Here is a 14,386-nt window from a genome sequence, read left to right as displayed (position 1 = left end):
GGGTATACACCCCTTCCCCTCTTCCAGAGCAGCACCTCTCTGTCCCTCTAAGAGCCCCCACTGCCTTACCTGGCTTCGCTCTTTCAGACCACCTGTTGTGTGGTAAACTTACTTCTCAACAAGGTTTTTTTTTTTTTGTTTTGTTTTTTTGTCAGCATCTTTTCTTTAAGCTCCTCTGCTCTCATCCTTCAGACTGCCCTTACAGGACACAGAAAATTCCTATAGCGACCCAGAGACACACATGCCTAGGTGGCCCAGGTACTGAGTGCCAGACTGAGGCTTCAAGGCCAAGTCCACCTGACAGTCAAAAGCTCTGCTTCTGAGCCTCCACACTAAGCCAGAGCTCATTTCACCCAGCAAGATGTGGTGGTAGGTGAAAGGCTTGGGGCCCTGCAGTCAGCCCTCAGCAGCAGGAGCTGTTTAGAGGAGCCGTAGCAGTGTCCTCTGCCAGCACTGTGGGGAGCAAAGTAAGGCAGGCTGATTGGATAGACACGGGCATTAATTGTTTCACTATAATGAAGACTGCACTAATGGCTAAAAGGAGTTTTAGGACTTACTATCATGGTCTGTGTTCAGGCTGTTGTAGCGAAATACATCCGCGTGAAGGCCATGAGAAGTCTGCTTGAGGACTAGCAAAGGCTCCCCAGGGCTGGTATATGGAGTGTTCTAGGGAATGTCGGTCAAAGTGTGCAAGGTGGTAAGAGGGTAGGACTGGGCTGATTCCAGGAAGGCCTGGAAGGCATGACAAGACTACGCTTCCCATAGTCTGCAGGGCATATAGTACTTAAACATTATAGCAGGCTAGGTTTGAAGAAAAAAGCTTTTTAAATTGAAGCTCTTTATGTACAAAGAGCTATCGTGATTTTCCAAAGCGTTGATCTCTTGCAGCATCCATTTAAGGAACATGACTTAATCCTACTTGATGGAGCCGACATCCTTCGCATACTGGCGGCACGTGGTCAGGTTGTATTTCCAGATCAGACCATGCTGGTTTGAGCATACTCGGCAAGAACAGGAACCCTGGCTGAATTTCCACAGGTGACACCGAACTGCTGGTGACCCATCCTGTCCTCACGAGAGGCAAAAGGTAAAAAAAAAAACCTTTCAAAAAAACTTACGTATTATTTATTTGAAAAGGAGAAAGTGACATTGATTTTCTATCTCTTGGTTCACTCCCTATGTGGCTGAAACAGTCAGGGCTAAGCGAAGCTGAAACCAGGAGCCGTTGGCTTCTTCAAGGAGTTTCACATGGATGGCAGGAGCCCAAGCAGGTGGCCTGTCTTTATCCCAGCCATTGGCAGGGAGCTGGACAACAACTGAAGCAGCAGGGACATGAACCAGTTCCTGTGTGGGATGCCAGCACCACAGCTTTACCAGCTATGCCTCAGCCCAGAGAGGCTGGCACTGGGTCCTAACAGACCAAACTAAAAATCACAATGAGTCACTCATGAGAATGTTCCATGTCCTCAAATGGAAACTAAATGGTTACTTGTTATCAACAGAAAGAGAGTGGCTAGATGTCCCAGGCCAGATTCTATCAGTATCATACCCAAGTTCCCAATATCCGAATCCTTTTACAGAAGCATAACATGAAGTAACCTGATGGCAGCCAACTGGTTATTTCTCTGTTGTTGTTCTGCCTCCGTTTCTCCATCTTACAAGGAAAGTAACTTTGAAATAATCTTTGTTATCCTTTTTTCATTTGTTTTCTTTTTTCAGCCGTTCTTGGCTAATAAATCCAGTGTCTTCTGCCCAATCCCTTGGAACACTTGCCTCATTTTCTGGAATGAAGTGTTTCCAGGCTCTAGAATGGAGAATAAACCCAGCAAAGACCTTCTCTGCCATGTCATTTTATTCTGCAGCCTCCACAGCGAGGACATCTGCTCAGGAGTGGCCTTCAGTGCCTTGGGAAGATTCCACAAAACTATGGGTATGTGTGACAACGCTGCGTTTAACTTTCGGCCTTCAGTTCTGTCTGTGAAATGAGGCCAGTTTGTGCCAAGCCCGATTCAGAGAGGCTGTAGCTACGATTTTGAAAACCAAAGCCAAAGGGAAGGCTCCTAGGGAACGACCCTGGTGAGTTTATCTGTTTCTGGCAAATTAAGTCCCGAGAAGTTAAGTGTCTCTTGGTCTGTGAGCTCAGAGGAGATTCATCTGTTAACATTGGTTTCATTGATCATTGGGATACCGAGAAACACAACAAGTGAGAAAGAACACCGTGCGGCGCAGGCGCACTGACTGACACGTCCCATTTACGGGGCCGAAACGTTCTGCCCCGCCCCCGGGTCTCAAGCGCACCAATCCGGAAGCGAGTCGCTCCGTGACGCCCTCTTCTCGCGACGAAGCTGGGTGTCGGAAGTGTTTCCCGGTGCCTGAGCCGGGGCGCCGGGGCTATGGGCAGTGAGGAGGTGCTGGGCCAAGCGGCCCGGCTGGCCTCTTCCGGTCTCCTCCTGCAGGTACACGCTGCCCGGCCGGCCCACCGTTCACGGCGGGCGAGGTTCGCGGGGAGGAGACCCCGGGGCCGCCTTGAGATCCCGTCTTGGGGCTGACCCCGCCGTGGAGAGGGACTTTGTGGGAGATGGGGGTGGAAGTGGGAGGCGCCCAAGCCCGGAATTGGGGACCTGCAGCCAAGCCGCTTTGCTACTGGGCGTCCTATTTCCCGCAGGGCAGCAGGAAGGGATCAGGGGGTGAGAGAGGGGTGACATTTTCGTGCTGGAAAATCTGGTGTTTTTAAGGTAAAGGGTTCATTTCCTCTGGGTCCCACCCCTGGACTTCAGAACTCCGACTCCGGTTGAGTTTGGAGGGACACTTTCCCACGGTCGAGGACACGGACGGACGTGTGCCCAGGCATGCCTGGGTGGGAACTTACATTCTTGCCTATGTGACTGCACATAGTGACTGCACCAGCAGGCCGTCCCCACTCTTCCTGGAGCATATATGGTGGTGGTCATAGCAGTTCATCGGCTTGTGGCCAGGACTGACTGGAGCCATTCCGTTAAATGTGCTTGCCGGAGTTCTTGGCTGTTAGTGTACGCTTCACACAACGTTGGCTGTGTCTTTTCTGACCCTCCTGACCTTGATGTTTGTTACTGTCAGATAGGGTGCAGGCCTGTTTCACACAAGTCCACCCTCTCCCTCCCCTTTGCCTTGGGGACCCGTGTAGATGAGGAGAAAGAGCCACTTCTCAGAACGGCAGTTTCGTCATCTGCCTTGGGAACCCTGATGCAACCTCACAGTCATTAGGAAGATGAGATGTGGCCACTCCTGTCCGGGGCCTGGCACATTCCCAGCACTTACTACAGAAGACTGCCTGATTCCGGCTTAGTGAGTGTGAGCCATTCTGTACCCAACCTTGTTTACCCAGGCTTTTATAAGATTTTATTTAAAATGCAGAGTGACAGAAAGATCTTCCTTCCATCCCTAAATGCCTGTGACGATGGGGGCTTTCTCTGGATCTCCCACATGAGTGGCAGGGAGCCATGCACTTAGGCCATCTACTACTGCTTTCCCAGGCTCCTGAGCAGCTGGATGGGAAGTAGAGCGGCTGGGGCTGGAGCTGGTGCTCTGATCATAGAACAACAGCATTGCAAGTGCTCCTTAACCTGCGGCACCTCAATGACCACTCCTCCCCATGTTTGTTTGTTTGTTTTTTCATTTCAAAACTTTTTGAGTTCAGTGCTTTATGCACATTTTTTTTAAAGATTTATTTTTATTATTATTTTTTTTTATTGGAAAGGCGGATGTACAGAGAGGAGAGACAGAGAGGAAGATCTTCCGTCCAATGATTCACTCCCCAAGTGAGCTCAACGGGTCGATACTATGCCAATCCAAAGCCAGGAGCTTCTTCCGGGTCTCCCACGTGGGCGCAGGTTCCCAAAGCTTTGGGCCGTCTTCGACTGCTTTCCCGGGCCACAGGCAGGGAGCTGGAAGGGAAGCGGGGCTGCCGGGATTAGAACCGGCGCCCATATGGGATCCCGGGCGTGCAAGGCGAGGACCCTTAACCACTTGCGCCACCGCGCCGGGCCCGTATGCACATTTTTTAAAAAACGATTTGTTTTATTATTTTTTTTTAAAGATTTTATTTCTCTTTATTGCAAAGTCAGATATACAGAGAAGAGGAGAGACGGAGAGGAAGATCCTCTATCTGATGATTCACTCCCCAAGTGACTGCAATGGCCGTAGCTGCTGCACCAATTCGAAGCCAGGAGTCAGGAACCTCCTCCGGGTCTCCCACGCAGGTGCAGAGTCCCATGGCATAGGGCTGTCCTTGAATGCTTTCCCAGGCCACAAGCAGGGAGCAGGATGGGATGTGGATCTGCTGGGATTAGAACAGGCGCCCATATGGGATCCCAGCGCACTCAAGGAAAGAACTTTAGTTACTAGGCCACCGTGCTGGGCTTGATTTGTTTTATTTTTATTGGAAAGTTAGATATACAGAGAGGAAGAGCTTTCATCCATTGATTTACTCCGCAAGCAGCCACAATGGCTGGAGCTATTCCAATCCAAAGCCAAAAACCTGGAGCCTCTTCTGGGTCTCCCATGTGGGTGTACGGTCCCAAATCTTTGGGCCATCCTTGACTGCTTTCCCAAGCCACAAACAGGGAGCTGGATGGGAAGCAGGGCCACTGGGATTAGAACCAGCACCCATATGGGATCCTGGCGCATGCAAGGCAAGTATTTTAACCACTAGGCTACTGCACCAGGCCCTATGCACAATGTTGATCAGCCCAGTAAAAAAAAAGAGTTGTAGAAGAAAACATGCTGGTGTGTGAGTCGGGTGGGTTATTTGTTGGCTGTAGGACATTGGGCAACTGGCTTTGTACTGAATCTGCTCTGCTTTCTCTACATTTTGTGGTTGAAGGATCAAATAACCAGATAATGACAAGTTTTTTGTAAAATCCTTTACAGAATTAAAACAGTGCTACTCTAAGAGCTGCTTTGAGGAGCAGCTTCTGGGTGATGTGACTATTACTAGCTAAAACCTTTATTTAAACCATGTAGGCCTGAGACATGGTTTCTCAGTGGTGACTTTGAAGGTAACATAATTGTGTGTGTGTGTGTGTGTGTGTGTGTGTGTGTTTAAGATTTTTCTTGTTTATTTGAAAGGCAGAGAGAGAGATGTCTACCATTCCCAGTTCACTTCATAAGTTAGGCCGTAACAGTTAGATCTGGGCCAGGCCAAAACCAGGGGGTCTGGAATTGCACCCTCATCTCTGGTGTGTGTGTGGCGTGGCCCACTTGCACCCTGGTCTCTTGTGTGTGGCGTGGCCCACCTGCACCCTGGTCTCTTGTGTGTGGCGTGGCCCACTTGCACCCTCATCTCTGGTGTGTGTGTGGCGTGGCCCACCTGCACCCTGGTCTCTCTTGCGTGGCGTGGCCCACCTGCACCCTGGTCTCTCTTGCGTGGCGTGGCCCACCTGCACCCTGGTCTCTCTTGCGTGGCGTGGCCCACCTGCACCCTGGTCTCTCTTGCGTGGCGTGGCCCACATGATTGGGTCATCTCCTGCTGCTTTCCCAGAGCATCAGCAGGGAGCCAGATCAGAAGCAGAGTAGCTGATAGTCAAACCAGCATGCTGCTACAGGATGCTGACATGAATTACAGACCCAGCTATTGCACCATAGCCGTGGATGTGGTTTTCAAAAAGTAGCTGTAATGTTTCAGTTTCTGGAGCGTTTTGATTCAATGTTTCACAAATTACAGTGTAACTACTTACAGTAACTTTGCAGTTAACATTTTATTCTGCAACAGTTAGAGGGTTTTCTTTTTTTTTTTTTTAAAGATTTATTTTTATTAGAAAGGCGGATATACAGAGAGAGAGGAGAGACAGAGAGGAAGATCTTCCATCCAATGATTCATTCCCCAAGTGAGCGCAACGGCCGATGCTATGCCAATCCGAAGCCAGGAGCCTCTTCCGGGTCTTCCACACAGGTGCAGGGTCCCAAAGCTTTGGGCCGTCTAGAGGGTTTTCTTGACTCTGAATTTGCCTTTCATCTGTATGTATTTTTCAAAATACTTTAACCTCTACAATCTCATTGGATGCTTGTGATTAATTCTTTGAGATAGAAAGCCTCATTTGTCAAAGGAGGAAATAGAGGCTTATGACAAGAAAAGGATGGGTCTAAAGGCCTGGCGTGATGGCTTAGTGGCTAAATCCTTACCTTGCAAGCACCAGGATCCCATGTGAGTATTGGTTTATGTCCCATCCAGCTCCCTGCTTGCGGCCTGGGAAGGCAGTTGAGGATGGCCCAGAGCCTTGGTACCCTACACCTGTGTGGGAGACCCGGAAGAGGCTCCTGGTTGCTGGCTTCAGATCAGTTCAGCTCTGGCTGTTGTGGCCATTTGGGGAGTGAATAAACAGATGGAAGATCTTTCTCTGTCTCCCCTTCTCTGTGTAAATCTGATCTGCTTTTTCAATAAAAAATAGTAAATAAAAATGATTGGTCTAAAAGGTCAGGGATGAGTTGAGACTCAAGGGAGCGCTTTTTCCTGTAAGGACTGTGTGAGTTGGTTTCAGGTCATCAGTGAACAAAATCTGGTGTGTATATGTGTGTACCTGTGTGTTTTTAGAGAAAAGCTATAGCGCTTTCATCAGTTTCTCCAGAGACCACCTTTAACCCCATAAAGATTGACATGGTAGGGAGTTAGTCCTGTGTCATTGTAGGTTACGCCTCCACCTGCAGCACCGGAATCCAAAATGGGCTTTGGATCCTGGCTGCTGCACTTCCAATCTGGCTGCTTGCTAATGAGCCTGGGAAAGCAAGATTGCCTACATGTTTGGGCCCCTGCACCAATATGGGAAACCAGGAGAAGTTCCTAGCTTCTTGCTCCTGACTTCAGCCTGGCCCAGCTCTGGCCATTGTAGCCATTTGGGGAATAAGCCAGCAGATGTATTAAAAGAATGAATTTTTTGTTGTTTCTTTGTGCTTGTTTTTTTTTTTTTCTTTTTTCTTTTAAAGGGTGACACGCTTCTGCCTTGGCTTTGGAGACCTTGCTGCTCTGGGCCACTTGTGGAATAGTGTCACTTTGCTCTCTGGACATTGTCTTTCCCCAGCGCTTCTCAGACTGCCGCAGTCCATTGTTGTACTTTGCAGCTCTCGGCTGGTAGCCCTCAATGCATTTGCCACAGGAAGTGTACATTGCAGCTGGGCTATAGCCAAGAATCACTATGGGGCGTGGGGTCGCACTCTGCCCAGCAGCCCCGTCCAGCAACCCTCGTTCATTGAAGCTGTGTTATGTCTCTTCATCTCATGGGAGAAATTCTTTGGTTTGGTGGCTTTCTTGAACTGACAGGTTTGGGAGACTCACATTGTCCCTTTCAAACAGCAGTAGCTGGACCCTCTCTCCACCCTCCCATTTCGCCTTATGGTTGTTATTTGAAAAGTATGTCAACTTCATTTTGGAGAGAGGAAAGGGTTGCCTAGAATATTTCCTGTTTCCTAATCAAGAAAACCTGAGTTCAGGAAGGTGAAGTATCTTTCTTAGGTTGTCTCGATAGTATCAGGCAGAAAAGAATAATCAGATGGCACCGTGACTGCCAGCGAGGCTTTCCAGTCCCCCACTCGCCAAGTGGTTACCCTTTCCAAATAGGCCAGAGGGTCTGGGCTGCAGGCTGGAATTCAAGAGTTTGCTTGCTGGTTCCTCAGGTATTTCACACCAAACTGCTAGATGTTGAATCGATCTGTGGGGGCTTCCCTCTGTCCTTGGGTAAAACGGGGGGACATCGGAGCACCTTCCTAGGTTCTTGGGCCGCTGCACAGGTGTGCTGAGACCCTGGGGGATGACACTGCAGAACACATGAGCACCTTGGAAAAGAGTGTCTGGCCAAAGCTGCAGGGTGCTGTCACGTCGTGTTAGGAGGTGCCGCCATCTCATCCTCATTGTTCCCAATACAACTGACTTCTGTGTGTTTTTCCCTCCCATAGGTGTTGTTCCGGCTGATCACCTTTGTCTTGAATGCCTTTATTCTTCGTTTCCTATCCAAGGAAATTGTTGGCATCGTCAATGTAAGGTGAGGGAGGCTGCCCCTCACCCCACCCCTGGGCACCAGCCAGAGCTCACATGCTTAGCCCAGTTGTCTTCTGTCTGGATACCATGTGTCTCCCTGAAGTTTAGAAGCCTGAACCTCTCCCAGATGCGGAATGTTTTGACAGTGAGCTGAGGAGGAGTGTGCAGGGGAGGGAGGATGAGCAGGTGGCAGTGCCTTTGACCAACCCATGGAACTTTTTCCATCAGCAGCCTCCAGATGCACTTTTCTCTGCCAGCTCTTAGAGTGCGAGAGAAGAGTGGGAGTAGCTGCCTGCACACCCGGCCTCAGGTTCCAGCCTGCATTCCTGCTGTGCTGACAGCAGAAAGCAGGAATTGTGCCGGTCGTGAGGATGTGCAGCTTGATTGCAGGGCCGGGGCTGTCACCTTCCTCCACGCCTCAGTGGTGTTCTCGCAGGGATGCAGTGCCTGGGACGGGGAGCTCAGTCCCTGTCATCTGTTCCTGGAGGCCCACGGATAGCTGCCCGGCTTTGTCTTTGAGACGCAATTGATTTCTTCTCCTTCCCTGTTTGCTGCTAAGGGACACCCACACATAGTTTATATTCACAAAAGACACAAAAGTGTATGAAATGATGTGAGGACTTGGAATAGCTCTGCTTTGGGATGTGTCTTAACATCCTGATAAACAAGACAGTATGTTCCAGACAGCGTTTCATGCCTGCTGCTTACCTAGCGCATGCCCGTGGCTTTGTTCTCAGAGCTGGGTGGCAGTTCTAGGACTGTGATGGACAAAGAAATTATTTGGAGAATGTGGCACAAGGTAGAGCAAGGGAGTGACCCAGGAACCTACAGTCTTACAAGATCCATGGTGACTTTGAAGCCAGAGCCACACTTTGAGCAATGTTACTTGTAAGAAATTTATTTCCATTTGTTTTAAAGACTTAAACAGAGATGGAGGGAAAGAGAGCTCCCATCTACTGGTTCACTCACCGAATGTCGGCAGCAGCCGGAGTTGGGCTGAAACCAGAAAGCAAAAACTCAGTCCCTCCCACATGGCAGGGACCCAACTGCATGAGCCTCACTGCTGTCTCCCAAGGTGCACATTAGCAGCAAATTGGAATTGGAAGTGAAGCCAGGACTTCAACCCAAGCCCTCCAAGCAGCACCTTATCTGCTCTGCCTAATATCTATCCTAGAGCAAGAAGGAGCTTGGGATGCAAATCCTCTGAGGTGCTCAGATCCTCCCCAGGCAGCCTCTCCAGGTGGACGGGTCCCTGCTTTGACAGCCTTGATGTGGCCCGTGCCCCACTGAAGGTATAGTTCTGTCTCTTCTTCACAGTGTTGAGCAGAGGCACAACTCCCAGACCTCGGAGACTTCACCCTGGGCCATCCTTGCTGTGGTTTCCTGAAGCTCCTGCACCCTAAGGGGCAGCTCCTGAGGAGGGACCCAGGCCAGCCTTGCCGATCTGGTTCTACAGCAGTTTGTGTAATGGCTGTTAGCCTGGCCAAAACCTCTACTCAGTGCAGCCCTGGCTCTTCTCTTGCAGGCTCTGTCAGGTCTTTATTCTCAGAGTGACCGAGATGTGCCCTTGCTGGTTGGTGTTGTCTTGTTTTTTTCTCTGTTTTGGTCAGAACTTCACCTCTGCCCTTAGCCACACAGCCTGTGCATACCTGCTGTGTGGTCTCTACCCCAGAGGTCCCTTCCTGCAGGCGTTTACTCAAGAATCCTTGCTTCTTTTATTTGCGTGAATCATGCTGGTATGGAGGTCCTAGAGGAACTTACCACCCTCCACTTCACCTCCAGTGTGTTGTGAGCAAGCCCTTTTCTTCTTATTGCTGGAAAAATTCCAGAAAGTGTCTGTTGGGGTTGGGGGAGCAGGGGAACACCAAAAACTAGAGACCCTAGCAATCTGCTTCTCCTTGACAGGCTAACACTGCTTTACTCAACCATCCTCTTTCTGGCCAGAGAGGCCTTCCGCAGAGCATGTCTGAGTGGGAGTGCGCAGCGGGACTGGAGCCAGACTCTCAACCTCCTGTGGCTAACGTGAGTTACCCTCTGTCATGGGATGAGGTTCCGGAAGGCAGGTGCAGTGAGTGTCATCACAAAGCAGCAGCAGCCACCTAGTGCTGAGTCAGCCTTATAGTGGCCCTCCCAGGGCCAGGTGTGTCTGAGATTCAGGAGCCGCAAGGAGGTGCCAGGCCTGATTTCCAGCTCTGGCCCTTTGCAGGTTTTTCTGCTGTTCCCAGTCAGCGCTCAGGGCCCTACTCAGCCTGTGTCCCTGCCTGAATTCCTGATCTTTTTGCCCTCTGTTATCTTCTGAGCCTTTAATAACCATGTGATCCTAGTTGCTTTTAAATTTTCTGAATGTTTTTGTTCATGTGAGAGAGAGAGAGAGAGAGAGAGAGAGAGAGAGAGAGAGAGAGAGCGCGAGCGCTCGCCTCCACTGGTTCATTTTCCAAATGCCCCCAATAAGTAGTTCTCAGCTAGGTCAGAGCTGCAAACCAAGAACCCATTCCAGCTGTCCCCTGAGGATGGCGGGGACTCAACTACTTAGGCCATCACCTGCTGCTTCCCACTGGAATTGGGAGCAGAGCTAGGATGCACACCCAGGGGTTCCAGGATGGGCTGTGGGTGTCCCAGTTGGCATCTTCACCACTTGGCCAAGTGCCCATCCTCATGAAAGCTTCTTAGGGGATTCATTACATTGTTCTTCAATGTTGTGAAGCAATTTCAGTTCAGAGCCTTTTAGAATATTCTTGAAGACCAAATGCATCAGTATAATGGCTTTTCAGCAGCTGGGTGCAGGCAGGCAGGGCCAGTGATTGAGGCTGTTTCCCAATGCTGCCCTCTTGTAACTAACTCCTGAGTGCCTTTTGGGCATGACTGTCATGAGGGCTGGTAGGCCTTCATCTTGTTAGAGGAATGACTGTTCACTGCTCAACCATGAAAAGTACTCTGGCAGTACATGTGCAAGATGATAATGTGTACTGGACTGTCGGTTATTTGGAGTACAGGAACCGGCTATATGCAGTCGTCCAGTCAGATCCCAAGCACAGGTAACAGGCATTTTGTTTCTGGGAATGTTGTTTATCAAGTCAGTCTAAACCAGCAGATAACAGCATGGACTTCGGGAGCTGACATTGTGGCATGGCATCTCCTGCGATGCTGGCATCCCGTATGGGCTCGGGTTTGAGTTCCAACTGCTTCACTTCTGATTTAGCTCCCTGCTAATGTGCTTGGGAAAGCAGCAGGAGATAGTCTAAGAGCTTCGGCTCCTACACCTACATGGAAGACCCAGGAGAAGCTCCAGGCTTTTAGTTTCATCTTGGCCTGGCCCTGGAAGTTGCGGCCATTTAAACTAGCAGACGCAATATCTGTCTCTTTCTATCTCCTCCCTTTGTAACTATATCTTTCAAATAATAAATAAAAGATTAATGTAATACTTAAAAATTGAACGCAGACTTTGGAGTTGGATAGTAGGACTGGGTCCAGCTCTGTCTCTAAGCTTTTTGTGACCTTGCCCAGTTGACCCTGTGCCTGTCCACCTCTGTTTCCTCATCCTTTATGACAGAAGGTCACAGAGCAGTGTGACTGGGGTCACGGGGATGTAGCTAAGGTGTTGACGCATGCTCACTGTTTTTGTTCAGTGTTTTGATAATCACTTTGTTTTGTAATTTAGTGTATTAAACATCATTCTTTCCCCTCTTTCAGAGTCCCTCTGGGTGTGTTTTGGTCCTTGTTCCTGGGCTGGGTCTGGCTGCGTTTGCTTGAAGTGCCCGACCCTGACGCCGTCCCCCATTATGGAACTGGAGTGATGCTGTTTGCTCTCTCGGCAGTGGTGGAGCTTCTGGGAGAGCCCTTCTGGGTGTTGGCCCAAGCACATATGTTTGTTAAGCTCAAGGTCAGCATCCCTGCTACTGTGAATGGAAATCGCAAAGGAAAAGGGCAAGTGTGGTGTTGAGAAAATGCTTTTAAAGAAGATGATTTTTCCAGACTTGCATCTAAGTAGTTGTTCGGAAGTAGGGAGCGTGATCAGTTAAGTTCATTCACTTGGGATTTGCCAGATGGGCCAAGCCACCTTTGACCTCTGCCGTACCATCAGCAGAAAACAGGTCTGTGGGTAAGGAATTGAGGCGCTTAGATCAGCATTGAGGGAACTGTAAAGGACTTCAGATTTTTCTAATGATTTCATACACGCACACACACACAAGTGCAAGTGAGCATATGTGAAAACCCTTGGAAATAGCCTCCTGTGAGCCACGAGTCTAGCACCGCATGCATATGGGCTCAGGCACGTGCCCCGCCCCACCGCCAGGAGAAGCACTGCCCTGGATTTTGTTGTGGCTTTGTGTTCTGGTGTGTGTGAAGTGCACCTTCCCTGTGCGTTTGCAGGTACTGGCGGAGAGCCTCTCCGTGATCCTCAAGAGCGTCCTGACAGCTTGTCTCGTGCTGTGGTTGCCACACTGGGGGCTGCACATTTTCTCCCTGGCCCAGGTAAGAAGCATGGCTTTGACCTTGGTTATTGAACCTACGTTTTCTCCATCTGCGTTGTCTTTTAATTCCTGGCCTTGCGTGGCTTACGTTCACGCAAGTCACACACATGGGGAAGGCTGTTCTTACCACTGCATCACCTCTGGCTGCCCTGACCCTCCTGCCCTACACTTTTGCCACTGGTGTCCACATGGACCTGCAGGGGGTCATGCCCTCTGCCCGCAATCAAACATCAGGAACTCCTCTTACACATTCTGAGGGCAGCCCATCACCTAACCCATCCGACATGATAGTCTGACGCTCTCATGGGTAGGGAAGAAAAACACTGGATGAGGGAGAGGTAGGAATTGAACTGCTTATATAATATTTTTTTCCTCTGGATTTTAATCAGTTGTTTGCAGAATAAGGGAACGAAACCTCTGCCAAGCCTGTGTCAAAGTTAGATTGAAATCTCACGTAATTTATAGGATATGAATCAAGTCATGGCAGGCACATTTTCAGTGTTTAACAATTTTGGCTTCATTCCACTTATTCTATTTTTTAGAGATTTATTTGGAAGGTAGAGTCAGAGAAGGAGAGACAGAGAGAGAGACACCTTCCATTGGTGTCTCCCACATGGGTACAGCTGCCCAAGGACCTGAGCCACCCTCCACTCTTTCCCAGGTGAAAAGCAAGGAGGTGGATTGGGAGTGGACTCCAACTGGCAACTGTATGGAATGGGTTATTTGTGGTGGCTCAGTCCATTTTGCCACAAAGCCAATTCCCTGGTATTTGTTTTAAACTTTTATTTATTTGTTTGAAAGGCAGGGAAACAGAGCCTGTTCTTACATCCTATGGTTCATCCCCCAAATGCCTTGAGCAAGTAGGACCTCACAGGCTGAAGTCAAGAGCCAGAAACTCTATCTAGGTCTGCCACACTGTGGCAGGGACTTGAGCCATCACTTCCTGCCTCCAGTGTGCATTGACAGGAACCTGGAATCAGGCAGAGCTGGGCTTGACAAACTCAGTCACTTCAGATGGGGATAACGTTGTCACAGATGACACCCTTTTTGAAATCTTGTTTTGAGTGTTGTGTTGTGGCGTGGTATGCCAGCCCCCTGTGGGCAGCCCAGTGCTGTATCAGAGCGCTGGTTTGTTTGAGCTACACAGCTTCAGCTGTAGCTGCTGGGGAGTAATACAGCTGGAGGACAGAATTTGGATTCCTGCCACCCGCTAGGGACATGGATGGAGTGTGTGTGTGTGTGTGTGTGTGTGTGTTTTATGATTTAAAAATTTATTTGAAAGATTTCCATAGAAAGTAGAGAGATCTTCCATCCGCTGGAGCAGCCAGGGCTCCAACCAGTGCCCGTATTGGGATGCTGATATCGCAGGTGGAAGCTTAACTTACTATGCCATAGCATTGCCCCCCCCCTTTTTTTTAACAGAAAGGCAAATACACAGAGAGAAGGAGATACACAGAGAAAGATCTTTCATCCACTGGTTTACTCCCCAAGTGGCCACAGTGGCTGAAGCTGAGCTATTTCGAAGCCAGGAGCCAGGAGCTTCTTCTGGGTCTTCCACATGGGTGCAGGGTCCCAAGGCTTTGGGCCGTCCTCGATTGTCTTCCCAGGCTACAAGCAGGGAGCTAGATGGGAAGTGGAACAGATAGGACTAGAATTGGCGCCCATATGGGATCCTGGCACATGCAAGGCGAGGACTTTAGCCACTAGATTATCACACTGGACCTAGCTCTTTTGTTTTTAACTCATGCTTTTAATTTTTTCCTCGTAGTCCTTTTTGGATTTATTTATTTATTTATTTATTTTAAATATTTATTTTTATTATTTTTTATTGGGAAGGCGGATGTACAGAGAGGAGAGACAGAGAGGAAGATCTTCCGTCCGATGATTCACTCCCCAAGTGAGCGCAACA

General features: G+C 49.4%; 1 protein-coding gene and 1 pseudogene across 1 annotated transcript in view; one reads left to right on the top strand and one right to left on the bottom strand.

Annotated features, from left to right (window-relative positions):
* Window positions 1–915: 915 nt before the first annotated feature.
* LOC121165777 lies at window positions 916–1,064 on the bottom strand (annotated as a pseudogene).
* A 1,291-nt stretch (window positions 1,065–2,355) lies between these two features.
* Window positions 2,356–14,386, top strand: part of RFT1 (RFT1 homolog) — a 31,805-nt gene continuing 19,774 nt past the window's right edge. The window contains exons 1-5 of the mRNA XM_040994622.1: window positions 2,356–2,456; window positions 7,924–8,009; window positions 9,911–10,027; window positions 11,696–11,885; window positions 12,377–12,478. Coding sequence (XP_040850556.1) covers window positions 2,394–2,456; window positions 7,924–8,009; window positions 9,911–10,027; window positions 11,696–11,885; window positions 12,377–12,478 — 558 coding nt within the window. The 5' untranslated portion in view covers window positions 2,356–2,393. The remainder of the gene's footprint in view (window positions 2,457–7,923; window positions 8,010–9,910; window positions 10,028–11,695; window positions 11,886–12,376; window positions 12,479–14,386) is intronic.

Source organism: Ochotona curzoniae, unplaced genomic scaffold (assembly GCF_017591425.1).
Source record: "Ochotona curzoniae isolate NIBS_2020 unplaced genomic scaffold, NIBS_Ocur_1.0 contig_908, whole genome shotgun sequence".
Lineage (NCBI taxonomy): Eukaryota > Metazoa > Chordata > Mammalia > Lagomorpha > Ochotonidae > Ochotona > Ochotona curzoniae.
Note: the sequence above shows the minus strand (reverse complement) of the source record. Positions and strands in the feature narration are given on the sequence as shown.